This window comes from Seriola lalandi, unplaced genomic scaffold, assembly GCF_002814215.2.
Source record: "Seriola lalandi dorsalis isolate HSWRI2012SDOR001 ecotype SW California unplaced genomic scaffold, Sedor1 jcf7180002054469, whole genome shotgun sequence".
Classification (NCBI taxonomy): Eukaryota; Metazoa; Chordata; class Actinopteri; order Carangiformes; family Carangidae; genus Seriola; species Seriola lalandi.
In genome coordinates, this window is record NW_019525022.1 from 1,590,110 (window position 1) to 1,606,365 (window position 16,256).

General features: G+C 41.3%; 1 protein-coding gene across 7 annotated transcripts in view; it reads left to right on the top strand.

The window, feature by feature from the left end:
* The window catches only part of ptprsb (protein tyrosine phosphatase receptor type Sb), a 65,644-nt gene extending 51,655 nt beyond the window's left edge, over positions 1-13,989 (top strand). For 5 of the 7 annotated variants that reach the window (XM_087175424.1, XM_023411569.2, XM_023411573.2 and 2 more), the window contains 17 exons: positions 155-242; positions 491-709; positions 1,637-1,794; positions 2,797-2,811; positions 3,010-3,122; positions 4,856-4,953; positions 5,221-5,344; positions 5,828-6,003; positions 6,141-6,260; positions 6,968-7,122; positions 7,655-7,940; positions 8,409-8,587; positions 8,973-9,099; positions 9,198-9,323; positions 10,063-10,217; positions 10,331-10,466; positions 11,291-13,989. In XM_087175424.1, the coding sequence (XP_087031550.1) occupies positions 155-242; positions 491-709; positions 1,637-1,794; positions 2,797-2,811; positions 3,010-3,122; positions 4,856-4,953; positions 5,221-5,344; positions 5,828-6,003; positions 6,141-6,260; positions 6,968-7,122; positions 7,655-7,940; positions 8,409-8,587; positions 8,973-9,099; positions 9,198-9,323; positions 10,063-10,217; positions 10,331-10,466; positions 11,291-11,359 (2,344 nt within the window). In that variant the 3' untranslated portion in view covers positions 11,360-13,989. The remainder of the gene's footprint in view (positions 1-154; positions 243-490; positions 710-1,636; positions 1,795-2,796; positions 2,812-3,009; positions 3,123-4,855; positions 4,954-5,220; positions 5,345-5,827; positions 6,004-6,140; positions 6,261-6,967; positions 7,123-7,654; positions 7,941-8,408; positions 8,588-8,972; positions 9,100-9,197; positions 9,324-10,062; positions 10,218-10,330; positions 10,467-11,290) is intronic. The other 2 variants (XM_087175423.1, XM_023411577.2) reach the window with 1 other exon arrangement.
* Positions 13,990-16,256: the final 2,267 nt, after the last annotated feature.

The following is a 16,256-nucleotide window of genomic DNA, read 5'->3' on the forward strand; positions in this document are numbered from 1 at the left end:
AAGGTGTGGGGCATGATGATAGCATTACCAACCTATCAAAATGTCTAAGATACAATCTCAAGTTGGCAAGGAAACATGAAAATAGTTTGAGACATGTTTGCTATTGCACGAGTGCAGCTGGTGTTATGCTGTTTGTCCTCCTCTGCCCCCACAGGAATGTTTATGTTGTTGTGGTTCCGCTGAGGAGAGCCCGCGGCGTCATCAGACACCTCAAGAGCCCAGATGAAATGGACCTAGAGGAGGTGAGAACCACAACAATGACAGCACCCACTGATGTCTGTGCCTGGAAGGAGGAAAGGACCTATAAACCAACACACACGCACACACATACACACACAATCCCATCGCTAAGAACTCCTGGCAACACTTAATTTTTAATTCAATATCAGTGTTGAAACATTAGTCATAGCTACTGGAACGTCTCGTTTCTCTTATCTGTGTGTCTTCCCTCTCTCTTTTTCTTTATTTGTCTTCTCTCTCCATCTCTCAGCTGTTAAAAGACATCAGTCAAAGGCAGAGGGATTCTCGGCAGCAGAAGCAGGTGGACTTGCGCCGGGCTTACATCACAGCCCGTTTCACACCTGCCACCCTACCGGCCTTCTTCACCCTGGGGGACCAGCTGGACTACGGAGGTTTTGAGAATCGAGCTCTAGAGCCGGGGCAGGAGTACGTCTTCTTCATCCTGGCTGAGCTCAACTCCACAACTGGGGTATGAACGCCACCGTGTCACATCTCTTTTCTCTCTGCGTTTATAACCGCTACCTCTGCCTGTGTTTCTCTCCTGCAGGCTGTCAGTATACATTGTAATCAATATGGCCTCGCTGCTAAAACAATAAAATTCACATCAGTCAAAGTGTTGTAAGCAAAAGGCAATAACCTTCACGTACTTCCATCACCGCTGCTAATAAAGAGTGAGTGTACCTACTGTGGCAGTGGAAGAGATATTGCCTTGTGCACTGCTGGTATATGTATGTCCATTTGAATTGGAGTAGACGTAAATATACAGGTTGAATTAGGATAGATTTTATTTTCTATTAGATGTTTTTTTTTTTTATTATTAGAAACGCTTTTAGCCCTGGGGACGGTCTTCAAAAGTCCCTCAGAACTAATAAAAAAGGGAACTTCAGTTCACTTCTATTTACATTAATTATGAAAACACTACAAACATCAATAAGGTTAGGTACTTTCTTTCAAATATAATCTCATACACATATGCACATAAAATCAGTCATGTGCAACTTGGACACAATTACAGAAATGCCTGTTCAGTCTAATGAAATCCAGTGCAACAGCTCTGCAATACTTCAAGTACTACTTACTACTACCTTTTTTCTTTCTTACAGAGAGCAGTGGATTCTCCTCTGTTGTTATTTTTTTTGGCTCACTGTTTGTAGATTTATTGCACTGAATTGGAATTAAGTGTCAGGTTCATGTTATTTCATCCACTGAGACAAAAAAATACTGAGATAAATGTAAAATACTATTGAACACCTTTTTTATAATCATACCTTTATTGTCACACTGCTAAAACGGTTCATTTAGTCCTGGTTATCTCTACAATAGAGATACAAAAACAACACCACCACCAGTGTCTTGCACAGTTTTGCTGATTGTCTGTCTTTATATTTGCCTGCAGAAAATGTACGTGGCCAGCCCTTACACAGACCCAGTGATTGCCCCAGATTCAGACCCTCAGCCCCTCGACGCAGGTGATGGTCTGATCTGGGTAGTGGGACCTGTCCTGGCTGTGGTCTTCATCATCTGCATTGTCATCGCCATCCTCCTTTACAAAAAGTGAGTGGGGTGAACTCCATAAAAACAAAAGGTCAAATTTATAACCATGGGACAAACTCAGACTGATGGTCAGACCAGGCAAATGCCAAAGGAGCTTTGATTATTACTCTCAAGGGATGAAACTGGCTTTACTCTATATATTTCTTAATGTCAACAAATTCCATCAAAAGGACCAGTGCAGTGCACCAGTCTCTTAGTACATTTCAACAAGTGTGTTTGGGGCTCACACATGCATCCTTACCGAACATGTAAATCTTTGAAAATGCCTCACAAATGTATAGTTTAATTTTTAAAAAGACTCCGTAATTTCCTGAAACAGCTGGGCGCTGTAGTTTGTAGAAAACATTAGTGAAATAGGAGTAAACTGTGCATTAGTTAGGGACCATTTTTAGTACTGGATTAATATACTATTTGCTCTAGTGTATATTTACAGCATTAGGATGGTGTATGTGGGACTGAGTCAAATTAAACACGGCAGCCACAGCAACAGTGTGGCTCAATGATCTGTTTTTAGTTGTTTTTCTCATCAATGGAGGTCTATGCTAGATATCAGGCTTCAGCTACACAGCACCTCTTAGTAAGACCAATTTGTTGCTGTTTTTTGTTTTTTAGGATTTGTTGACAGTAAGAAAAACTCAGAGTATTACCAGCCTCATTCTTCAAGGATATATTAAGTTTGTGTCTCTCGGGCTCTGTGCTTAAACTCTGCTCGCAGCTCCAGCTGATATTCCTTCTACCAGAATTGTTTAATGTCCAGCAATCCTCACACGAACGCTCAACTTTCAGTCTGATATTCATCAAATTTGTTCCAATTTAGAAGTTTGTTCTCCCCTCAGGCGTCTATCAAACAGCCTAACCCTGCTGTAGGCCTGTGATATCTGCTGCAAGCCATCAAGCTTTTGAATACTAATGCAAACTATTGATTTTCCTTTCTAACAATCTGTCTGTTTCCTTCCTTTTCTTCCTCTAATTATTCCTTCCCTGCTCTTGTTTCACTGGAAGCAGCAAACCTGACAGGTAAGATTAAACCAATGTCAAGCTCTTTGTTCGTTTTAACCCGCAGCAATTACATGATACCAGAGAACTTGTACAAAGCAGTAAAACACCATATCTGTAAATGCACTATTTACTTGATTCGAGTAGCCATGCTAATGATGAGTCAGTACTGAGTCTGCATGTGCTAATTGCTCTTTTGACTCACTGGTATCTGAGCAGCAAGCGCAAGGACTCTGAACCCGGAACCAAGAGCCTTTTGAGTAACGCAGAGATGATGGCCCATCACCCAACAGACCCTGTGGAGATGAGACGCATCAACTTCCAGACTCCCGGTATGAAGCGCGTGCCCACACAGGCACCCAAACACACGCTTTGTATCTGCATAATAAAGTATACTTACGATTGCTCATCATTTGATAATGAAAGATTCATGCAGCTAATTTTAACCTCGGTAAGATTATGCAGACAAGATTGTGAAAGTGCTCCTCCGCATCTCAACCAACATGTACCTGGCAGCTTCCAGTCGTTTCCCTGATCAAAATGGCCGCTGCCCAAGTAGTACAGTCATTGCTTAGTCACAGCTGAGTCATAACGGTGTGACAAAATTTGATCATCTCCGCTCGCCCACATTCCACATGCCACGCTGCAGTTATCACATCAGAACAGACAGATTTACAGCGACCAGTCTTATCACACTTAAATGTCTCCGAGTCAAGTTTAATGGCGACAATGATATATCAAAAGTTGTGTTGCGGGTTATGTGATCATTTGTTAAGGAACGGACTCTGTTCTCGCCAGCATAACCAAGTAATACCCCACTGTGAAGTAACTACATGGATTTTGCGGCTCCCAAACCCCCTGCTGAGTAAGATCTAATAACACAGCTGCTTTGGTTGTGGCATCATGCCAATGATGCTTCGCTTTCACTTCTTCTATTCAATTAACAGCATCCAAAAAACACACGGCCTGAAGGAATTTAATCACTGTTTTCACTATATTTTTGTGGCTGCAGTTTATAGAAGCGTCCTTGTTAAAAAGGTGGTAAGATATGTCACAGCTTCAACGCTGTGGCACGATGTACCACAGTAAAAAGGTTTAGACTTTACTTGCCAGGATATATAAAGTCAAATGATGTTGTTTTTTTGTTTTTTTAATCCATAGATAGAGGTCTTTTTTTTTTTTACTTGTTTCTTGGAAGCAAAGTAAAACCCACAGAATAAAACACTTCAGCTCCTCTTTTCTAACATAAGATTTTTTTTTTTTTTTTTACTCTCTTGTGGCAGCAACATTGAGGCTCCCTCCTCACCCACTTCTCCTCCCCTGAGATTTTTGCTTTTGAGATGCTCGGCAAAGATGAAATTTGTTTCCAACAAAACCGGCTGATGCTATTTGAGGTCATTTTGGTCGTGACAGGAGCATTTTGTCGTGATTACCTGTGGGTGCTGCAGCACCAGGCTGCAGAAGAAAATAACAGTTGATATGAGCCTTGTTTTTTATAGCTGTAGCAGCAGAATGACTTAAATGCTTTTCATAGTGCATCCAGATGCATTACAATCCAAGAGACATCGAGAAAGGATTCTGACATTGGCGTTAAATGGATTGTGTTTATTGCATGCACAGTAGTGTTACTTTGATTTATTGTTGTCGCTACTTGCTTTTTGAATGGAGAATGGATCTATAGCATCTCCTCTCTTGCTCCAGCTGTGAAAACAAACGATTGCACGAGGCATAGGTTGCTTCCTTTTCGTGTGTGTGTGTGTGTGTGTGCACTCAACCCTACTAATTAGTGTTCTGTCTGTGTTTGTTTTCTCTGAGTCGTTGCTCCTCTGATCACACAGAAAGCAATTTATCAAAGAAAAACAATTTACAAACAAACAAGACTCGCCTCACTTTGTCCTCGCACATGGATCAAAATTGATTTTCTGCCTCAGCGTGTTCCTTAATGATATGTGATGTTCTGTGATTGTATAATTATCTTCACATCTTTGCATATGAGTGATGTCAGCCTGCAGTAATTTCAGTTTTTCAGCCGGAGTTTGCTTCACCTCTGACCCTTGTCGCGCAGGAATGATGAGCCATCCTCCCATCCCCATCAGCGAGCTGGCTGAGCACATAGAGCTGCTGAAAGCAAACGACAACCTCAGACTCTCCCAGGAGTACGAGGTGAGAAATAACTTATTATTCATATGAATAAATAGATAACATCCTTATTGTTTAGAGATGTTAAGCCTGTTAAGCCTCTGCTTCATAAAGCAAATCTTATTTAACATTTGCATCTCGGTGTGCAGACTATATGTTCATGATTTATTCAGTAGTGCAATTGATTGCTGTAACTTGTCAGCGTTATAGTGCACTCTCTTTCCATTATCCTCAAATACACCACTAAATATGCCACCACTGCTAATGTGTCTATTTGCTGCTTCTTCCCAGTCCATCGACCCAAGTCAGCAGTTCACCTGGGAACATTCAAACCTTGAGGTCAACAAGCCCAAAAACCGCTACGCTAATGTGATAGCGTACGACCACACCAGAGTCATCCTGGCTCCCATAGAAGGTAAAAGAAGAGCAGGTTAAAGAAGATGTTTAGAGATTCTAATGGGAGAGTCTGAGTGTATTTGTGCATGGGGGGGGGGTTGAACACATAGAAGGGGAGACAGAGCGAGAGGGGGCTGGGGGGGTGGGGGAGTGGGGGATTGCATGATAAATGAAATCTGAAATTGCAAACAGTGCTCAAGACAGGCTGTGTGCAGTGGCATGAGACTGACAAACAGCGTGAGTGCATTCAAGTGCAGCCAGCAGTCCTCCAGAACAAGAAGGGGGAGAATGGATTTGATCTGGAGCTCATGAATTTACACCGACAGAGTCTTGTTTGTTTGTTGTCGTCCGCTAGTCATCCAGCAGCCGTCTGTTGGAAGCCACGGCTGCCTGAAACAAACAGTTCGTTAGGCTGTTTGATGTCATACATGGAGGTTAATTTATTATGTCGCTCATGAAGATGGCAGTTTAGCAGGAGCTTCACAAGTGTCTCATTTTGCAGGTATCCTGGGGAGCGACTACATCAACGCCAACTACATTGATGGCTACAGGAAGCAGAATGCCTACATTGCTACCCAGGGGCCCCTGGCAGAGACGTTTGGGGACTTCTGGAGGATGGTGTGGGAGCAGCGGGCCGCCTCTGTCGTCATGATGACACGCCTGGAGGAGAAGTCACGGGTAAGAAACCAGGCCTTTACCTACTGACCTGTATGCTCTTACATAGTAGTTGTAGGGGCTGTGTGGTTTACAAATCTGATGAAATTATGGACTCATCAGTCCAGTCTGAGCACAATATTTTTCCTCCGTCTGTGCAGATAAAGTGTGATCAGTACTGGCCGAGCCGCGGCACAGAGACATACGGGATGATTCAGGTCACCCTGTTGGACACAATGGAGCTGGCCACTTTCTGTGTTCGCACCTTTTCCCTGCATAAGGTAAATTATTTCACTCTTTGCCTCCTGTGTTCACCCTTGACTCACCGCTGTGCCCTCACCTCCATTAAATTTACTGTCACACCCACTGAAAACTGCTTTGATCTCTGGAGTTTTACACTTAGGAACCAGGAGCAACTGGAGTAATCATGAATTTCTGCCGTCACTGCATGAGTAGTGCATGCAGACGCTCGGAGGGTAATAGATTAGTCTGTGCTTCATGGAGTGTTCAAACCAGGCCAGCCTCCCTGTGTCAGGCGCTGAGATTTGATCACTGTTGGAGGCAGAGCACTTTCTTATAGCACAGGGCTAATCTAGGACTGTCAGACTGGCGTGTCTCTGTGGCCTACTTACAAACACAGAAACTAGGCCAACTGTAGCTTCCAAGAGTTGCACTGCTTCTTTAAATTTTTGTTTGTGAAACGTCAAGTTGGGAGACACGTCTTACAGTAGAGAGTAATGCACATGAAATAGTCAGCGATGCTATTGTTTTTTAGTTTTTTTTCCTCTTTGTAGCTGATGTGTAGTGTAGGAATATTTATGATGTATGCAGTGTGAACAGTGGAGACACTGGAGATATTTCTGTGAATGTAATATTAATAATATTCAGTAATGCAATGAGGATAAAGTTTAGACATGTACATGTACGGACAATTATGATTTCAGGAATAGTGAAGACAGTCTTTTTTTCTGCCTGTTTCTTACGTCAGAGTGGCAGCAGTGAGCGACGAGAGGTGCGTCAGTTCCAGTTCACAGCCTGGCCAGATCACGGTGTGCCAGAGTATCCCACCCCCTTCCTCAACTTCCTCCGCAGGGTCAAAGCCTGTAACCCTCCTGATGCTGGACCCATCATCGCTCACTGCAGGTACACACACACACACACACACACACACACACACAGTTTATCTTAAATAAAAAGTTTGACATTTGGGGAAATCGACTTTGCTTTTCGAATTTGCTTTCTTTCCAAGAGTTAAATGAGATGTTTAAATGTATGATGCTTAAAAAAAAAGACTTAAAGGATTAATCAATAATCAGAATTACCAATGATTTTTCTAGGGGCCAACAACAAATTTTTTTCCCCATTGCCCCCGAAGAAGGCTGGTCCAGCTCAACTTTCTCATTCGTGTGACATATGGCTTTGTGTGAATGTTAGCAGAAAGAAGTGTACATGTTGGGAACACGATTCTTTTCTGTTCCTGAATTTTTGAGGGCACTATATAGTGAATATATTTACACACTTTCAGACACTAGAATAAACTTTAATCTTATCCTTCTCAAGAAAGCGAGGGAAGTGCGTTTCCCAAAATGACAAACTATTCCTTTCAATAGAATGCCAAAAACAAAATTGAGTAAAAAATAAAAACTCACATCCCACTTACCCTCCTCCTCTTCAGTGCTGGGGTCGGGCGCACTGGCTGTTTCATCGTCATCGATGCCATGCTGGAGCGCATTCGACACGAGCGCACCGTGGACATCTACGGTCATGTGACCCTGATGCGCTCACAGAGGAACTACATGGTGCAGACGGAGGACCAGTACAGCTTCATCCACGAGGCCCTGCTGGAGGCCGTGGCCTGCGGGAACACCGAGGTGGCCGCCAGGAGTCTGTACTCCTACATGCAGAAGCTGTCCAAGGTGGAGAGTGGAGAGCACGTCACCGGCATGGAGCTGGAGTTTAAGGTGAGGGAGAGTCCAGGGGAAAGTGTTTAAATTAAAGGCCTGGCAAATTTTCTGCATGGTGTATAAAATTAAATTCTGAGTTTTGTCTGGAAAGAGAAGAATTGAGCAGTGACTCTAAAAGGTTTTGGCCATGTCTACTTCCGATACCTCATTACAGTCTGCATGTGTCTCAGCTCTGGGCAGTTCAACATGAGATTGATTTTTAATTCCAAAAATGTGTTTGACCTGAATAATTTTTAGAGGCCTGAGGAAGTAAACCTCCCGAGGACATGTCAAGAAAAAAGTATAGACTAAAGAGAATCTTTAACAATAGTTAGTACAACCCCCTAGTTGGGAAACACTAGAATATAGAATACATTTGTAGCTTTGTATATTAGCTAACCAGGCAATTAATCCTGCTCTAGATAATAGTTTAAAGTTTAAAAACCTCTGTAGTCACACATGCACCTTTCCTCTCTCTCTGTCCAGCGACTTGCTAACACCAAAGCCCACACGTCCCGGTTCGTCACAGCCAACCTGCCTTGCAACAAATTCAAGAACCGACTGGTGAACATCATGCCCTATGAAACCACCCGCGTCTGCCTCCAGCCAATCAGAGGCCTGGAGGGCTCCGACTACATCAACGCCAGTTACATAGATGGATACAGGTGTGTTTTCCTCCCGCAAACACTAATATGACCTGACCCCCCCATCCTCATATGACGGCTTGATGAGTGAGTGGATTGGATAGGTTTTCACCACAGTGCTCTCACCTGTCATGTCCTGTCACATCTGTCATTACTGTATACATGTTCCCCCTATTTGTCTCGCTGCGCCGCTCTCGCTTCAGTGCCAGTGAAGGGGGACGGACGCTGAGGAGCTTCTGATGATTCAGGCATTCAGAGTGGTTGCACACACATGTTTTGACTGTTCCTCCTCTTTGCCTGAAGCCTGACCCCCTTTTCAGTCTGATGTTTGACAGAGGAAGAAACAAGGAAAATGAAGGGAGGAGGTGGCTTCATATTGTGTGTGTGTTTGTGTGTGCGTTTGCAGGCAGCAGAGAGGCTACATCGCCACCCAGGGTCCACTGGCTGAGACTACGGAGGACTTCTGGAGGATGCTGTGGGAGCACAACTCCACCATAGTGGTCATGCTCACTAAACTGAGAGAAATGGGGCGGGTAGGAACGAAATATTTACACATAGAAATCACAGCCAATTCCAGCCACGTACACCAGATCATCCCCTCAATACTTTTTCCTCTGATCTGCTCCCTCAGGAGAAGTGTCACCAGTACTGGCCTGCCGAGCGCTCAGCCAGGTACCAGTACTTCGTGGTGGACCCCATGGCAGAGTACAACATGCCTCAATACATCCTGCGGGAGTTCAAAGTTACAGATGCCAGGGTGGGTTCATGTCTAAAGACTTGTTCTCCTGTTGTATTCAGACAGCAGTGTAACATCACACTCTTTGACTTTTCTGCTCTATTCCCAATCCATCAGTGCTGTCAGGAAGCAGTGGCGCCAAGCATGTCCTATCGACCTGTAGTGTGTGTTTTTGTATGCGAATGTGTGTAACACAGCAGGTTAGCACTATCGACAAGCCGGCCTGGATTACTCATTCAACCATGCTGTCTCCAGATTATCGAGAGAGAGAGAGAGAGAGAGAGAGAGAGAGAGAGAGAGAGACTGTGTGTGTGTGTGTGTGTGTGTGTGTGTGTGTGTGTGTGTGTGTGTGTGTGTGTGTGTGTGTGTGTGTCCGCTCGTGCACATGTGCCAGTCATAGATAACTCCAGTTAAGCCTGTCCTGCACTGACGCCACATCGACAGATGCTCTATTGATCTCCATTAAAGGGGAGTCAGAAAGGCTGAGCAGAGGAGAAAAGATGTAATTGCGTACTGAGTGGCTGACAATAGCAGACGGACTGACATTACAGCTTGAAGTTAACCACAGCCACTGATCCAGGGTCAGATAACAGTAATCATTAGGAGGTAAAAAGGATGTTGCCTGATAGAGTCTCAGTCCTCAGTCATAAACATGTTGATAGTGTTGAAAAGACAACAGACACTTTCAGATCAACCCAGCATGCAGATTTTCAGTAAATATTTATGAGCCGTTGTTCTTATCACTTCCTCACCCCTTCAGGACGGCCAGTCTCGGACAGTGCGTCAGTTCCAGTTCACCGATTGGCCAGAGCAAGGCGTGCCCAAATCGGGAGAGGGCTTCATTGATTTCATTGGCCAAGTGCACAAAACCAAGGAGCAGTTTGGTCAGGATGGACCAATCAGCGTTCACTGCAGGTATGCAGCAGGCTTCATCATGGTTACTACACTAGGCCTGTCAGAATGCAGCACATTGATGTCAGTGCTCTTCACTGTAAACTATAGCAGAATGTTTTCCTGTATGCCTGTAGTGCTGGCGTGGGACGGACAGGTGTCTTCATCACTCTGAGTATTGTGCTGGAGAGGATGCGTTATGAAGGGGCAGTGGACATCTTCCAGACTGTCAAAATGCTGCGGACACAGAGACCAGCCATGGTGCAGACTGAGGTAAACACTGATTCATTAAACATGGCAGAGTAACAAGATTCATTAAGCATGGCAGAGACACGAGCAGGGAGAGCACTGGTACTGCACACTATTAGGAATGGTTAAAGCAATATTGATATCAGTCCAATATTACATCCAATATTATTTTTACTGTTATTTCTGTCTGTTATTCATCATTTTAAGCCAATTGTTTTTAACTCTTTGATTTCCTTAAAGTAGGCCTATACTTTTATATTTTTGATCATCCTTAAACAGTTTTTCCAGTTTGACAGTTTTACATTTGAAAAAACTAAAAATACTACATATACTCATTTTGTTTTGCATTCCTGGATATAATTATTACTTATGTCCAGGAATGGATAATACATAAAACATTATTTGTATTCTTTATTGAGTTCATCAAAGCAGGTTTGTTTTCACTGTGTGACAATCCCAGGCTTTTAATTTGTTTGTTTATCTGGGTTTATTGTATTTACATTATGTATATGTATTTACTTTAATTTCATTATTTGTGTTAATAGAATTTTATAAACTCACAATTCAATTCCATTTCAACATTATCCACGCAAAGTAAACGCTTTTCATTGGGCAGACATTGCAAATTTAAAAACCAGAAAACACATGTTTACAATTACATACTTTTTAGATATGACAATGTTCCCAACATGCAGTAAAGTCAGATTTTAGTAAAGCCTCTTTTACAATACAATTGTCATGATATCAGCTACTAAATGAGATTGGATTAGTGTTGTGAGCAGCCAGCTGAAAATAGTACCTGTGTGTTTATAACACTTACACATTTCTTTTGTCTGTGTCTCCCCCAGGACGAGTACCAGTTCTGCTACCAGGCTGCTCTGGAGTACCTGGGTAGCTTTGACCACTATGCAACGTAAGTGAAGAGACAACTTATCCATCCATCTTTCTGCTTCGAGGTCCACAAACAAACCAACAAGTGAAACAAGAGAACGACAGTCTGAAATTACATGAACATTGAACCTTTTCCGGGAGAGAGATTCTACACCAACAAGGACAAAAAGCAAAAACAAAAACAGCAACAAGAAATCTGTGTCTAACAGCACCCACACCCATCAGACCCTCCCCCGAGGAGCTGGTGGGTGTGGAGACTATCCATGTGTAATCCATATACTTACCTCAGTGTTCCAGTGTGAAGGACGTATAATACATGTGTGTTGTGGTCAGCTATCTCCAATATGAACCAGTGAAATACAAATGGCTTCTGAACAGGAATTATGATACTATATGTGTATAAAATATAAAAACATTTAAAAAAAAAACATTTAAAAAAAAAAAAAAACATTTAGAAACACAAAGAGCCTGGATATTTGCTGCACCCTAAATGGGCTTTTTATCCTCAACTTTGTATCTATTGGTTTGGTGTACTAAGGGGTTACAAAGTGCAAAGGTGAACATTTCTATGTGTCTGTCCACTGCTACCACAGGTAGTCCTGACTATAGTTTAAAGCAGATGACTAGGTTATGCCTCAGCAGAAGCCTACAGTGCGGACTCACCACCCTGAGGACTGTTGGAGAAGCATGTGGATGCTCATTTACCCAACGCACAGTGCCAAGAGAAACCATGCAGCGTGAACATGAACTGTGGCCTACAGGGAGAGATGGCTCCGTCTTTCATCCAGCATTAACATGAAGTCAGACTAGAGACCGCTCTTAAACGCTGGCCAAGGATCAGTTCACACTCACCCAGTTGTGTCCTCACTGCATAACAGCTGGCCTCAGAACAGTGATTAGAGTCCATCATAGCCTCAGCTGGGCTTAGATTTGTAGCCCAGTGCATTCTTCATTCAACAAAGCTTGCTTGCTATTTGCTGTAGTCCTTGTTCATCCTCTAGCTCAGATTCTCTTGATGTCAGTCCCATTGTGTCAGTTCAACAGTGGCTTATTGAAGGAGATGCTAATGAAAGAATTGAGCTCCAGTCCCTTTCTTTCTTGAATTCTCGGCCCATTTTTGCAGATTTTTCTGTGTTTTTACTGTATGTCTTTGCCTTATGCCGACTTATTTCTTGTGTTTTAACATGCTGCCTAATACTCATGCATTGTGTGCTAAACTTTTATTGTCAAACAGTATCTTAACTTGAGGATGAAAGTTGTTTCCTGATCATCTTCCTCTGAAGCTTACCTACTTGAATTGCACCACTTTGCGGTTAAATCACTGATATTTTGCTATTTCAAGCAATGAAAGATAACGAGAGAAATCCAAAAAACATTCATAGCAAGTGGTGAATTGTTCACATTCAACAATCCTTTCCCCTTCCCCACCTCCATATAAACTCCATTAAAACTCTCTGTCCCTAAATCACACTGTACAGAACATCCCAACTTAACTAATTGATGTTTTCCCCTCCGTCTAACTCCAGTACAGCTGCACAAGTCCTTGATATCGATATATATCTTTTCTTGATTTGACATATAATCATAATTGGTCCCACGTGGTGATTGAAGAGCACAGCAATGTTCCAGTGTATCAGACATCTCGGACGATTTCACAATTTTGTACATACAGTCTTATCACTGGAGTCCTATACAGTACAGTTACATACGTCTGAGCACAAGATATAACATGGGATTGGATGTGATGTAGTTTTATTGTCGCAAAAAAAAGCCTTATTGTTATCGTTCACTTTGTCATATTTATTTCATATGATTTTTAAAAATATTTATTATTCTATTTTGTTACTTTTTATGTTTGTTTTTATTTACTTATTTGGGATATCTAGCAACTATAACCTATAAAATGTTGTTTACTTGTTTCTTTGGCAAGCCAATGTTAAAGTATGATATTGTCACTGTTTGTTTTTTATTTTTAATGGTCAGTTTTGGTGCTTTTTTATTTGCTTTATTATTATAAAGTATGCCCTCTGTGTAGGGTGCTATTTGATACTGATTACTGATGTCCGATTAGTTAGCTAGAGATGTACATTAGAGGCAGACATAGTTTAAGTTTACAGTGATGCCCTTTTAATGCCCTCCCCTGCTCGACCTCCATAGCAACAACAACAACGGTGTGATCATAGTATGATCCACCCCACCGTGATAGGTTTAAGGGCATCAGAGAAATTAGATTTATAGAGCAGACTTATTGGTGAAAACCTCTGACAAGCTGTTGGTATTTAGTTTGCTGGAGAGCACATGGTAGCAAGTGTATTTTTGACAGAGAATGGGTAAGAGCCGCCCAGCTACACACACCTTCAAAGTTATTGTTTAAATCTGAAATTATTCTGATATGAACTTTATGTGTGGTACAGAAGTCTTGACAATGTGTGACATATATGAAATATGTTATTCCTTCAATTTCTAATGATTATTGTGTCAAGAGAAATGTAAAAGGCACACACATGAAGCATAATATGAGATGTGTTGAGGGCCAGCTCTGATGATGCCACCCCCCTCACTTATGTACCTGTTCTTTCCTTTCAAACCATGGATGTAGATATTGTATCTTGACTTTGTATTAAAAGCAGGATGATTGGATATACAGCACAATGAACTGCTTGGTTCCTGTCGGTTTTTTGTCCTTTTTTGTTATTCACTCCACGTCCACTAGATGGGGCCAAAGGAACCTTAAAGGAAAATGCACTCCTGTCACTGCACCCACTTTTTACTCGATGCCTTGCACATAAAATTACACCTGGAAAATGTTTGGCAATTTCTTTCGTCAAACTTGGGTATAATTACATTGAACAAACGTTCATATTCATCTGATTTTCATGCATTTCACATTAAATGCCAAGACTGATATATTGAATTTGGAAAAACACAAATTAATTATGACATAGATGTTGACATGAACGCTATAAACTGGGTCATGATTATGATAATTCCAACATGACTCGAACCTGGCATTTAAAACAATTTACAATTGCACAATGAGGACACAATTTTGGAAAAAAAATAATGATAAAGAAATAATTTGACAATTGACAGATGAGAAGCTCGATACTCTCATATCTGTATGTTAACAGCTAACAGCTGACTAGTTTGGTGTAACCCAGCTGGAAATAATGGGTTAAAGAAAAACAAACTAATTTCAAAACTACTAATGTTATAAATATTTGAATTATTGATTTGTTTTAAGTTAATTTTTTATTTCTGTTATTTGATATTTTTATTATTATTATTGTGACAATTTAGTTAAAATCAGTAATCCTTATCAGCTCAACCCTTACCTGCCTTGATTGATTGTTTGATTAAGTCCAGGAGAGAGAGTGCTCGTGCGTGGGGGAAAGGGGGAGGGGCTGTGACACAGAGATGAGAGAGAAGAGTCCACCGGGCGCCCTGTTGAGCTAGAGGTAATTGCTCCGCATCACTGCGTTGAGCTTTTAAAAATGTTTGGGGAGAGTGAAAACAAAGACATAACACTTGTGAAGTTCTGTATGTGTTGAGAAAAGTGGAGCAGCACGAGGCACGAATAGTGAGTTGTGCCGTTTTGTCCTGGTTCAGTGCACTCCTCGTGTCTCGGTAAGCTAGCCTAGCTCTCAGGCTACTTGGCTAAGTGCTGTGTGCCAACAGTAAAATCGTCCTCGACGAATTCAATTAGTATTTTGTTATGTAGGTGAATGTCAAATATCTGAAGGGGGACATATTTGATATTTGATATCAAGTTCTGTGTAAAATTCATCATTTTACTTCAGAGAAAAACGGGAGTTTATTTTAATTTATTTAATTTAATCATTTTACTTATTCACGTGTAAGAGGTATTTATGGTATATTGTTAATCAGTATTTTTCATAAGAAGTAGTATGCTGCAGATTTTGTTATGTTTACAATCAAGTTTGTTTACTTACTTACTGGGTTAAGTTGAAACAGTTAAATTCATATTTTCATGTTTAATAATTGTATCTTGTTGATATATGTCAAGCACACATTCTGTTACGAAAAATAATTCTAATGTTTGAGATTTAAACTAGAAATTGAAATAGAAAATAACAATTTTCATAAATGTTGAGTAATTACACTGTTATTTTTATGATATTTTCTATTAAAATGTGGTATTTTGGATTGTGAAGCACACTAAAGGTGCAGTTAATCAAACTCAGCTGTTGTGTGTTTATGGTTATTACACTCTACACTTAGCTCCTCCCGAATCTAGATCATTGTGCACCAAAGAGTGGGTTACATTAGCTTAGCACAGTTTGTCCAAAGGTAACAATATCTGCCATAATGTGCCCTCTTTAAACCACAATGTGTCATTTTTGCTCTTTGTTGTTTGTCCAGATATAAATGTATCAGATTTTACATGTTAATTAGTGAGTTTGAGAGGTGCTGGTAGGCAGATTCCTTTTCTTTGAAAAGCTAGCTGGTTCCCTCTGTTTCCAGTCTTTGTGTCAGGCTGAGCTAACAAACTGCTGGCAGTAGTGTCATATTTAGTGAATAGACATAAGAGGGGTATCAATCCCATCTAAGTCTAACTCAAGAAATCAAATTAACTTTTTTGGGTTAGGATTAAACTGTTGTCAAACTCTTGCCTTATGGTCCACATATTAATGTTTTCTTCACAAGCTTAGCCAATGACCAAGGTCTTTTTTGCTCAGCTTGCTTTTATTTTGTCAAATTGGCACAGAAATTATACAGGGACAAGGAAAGGATAGACTGCTTCCCTTTATTCTATAAGTGATGAAATGTACATTTCAAAAATCTTATTTTTTCAATTTCTCTGTCCTTTAATGGTCACCCAGCAACATTCTTGATTTCGAGATGTTTAGGCATGTTGATAGTGCATGTTTTCGATACAGCAGGAGACACACCCGTGCATGA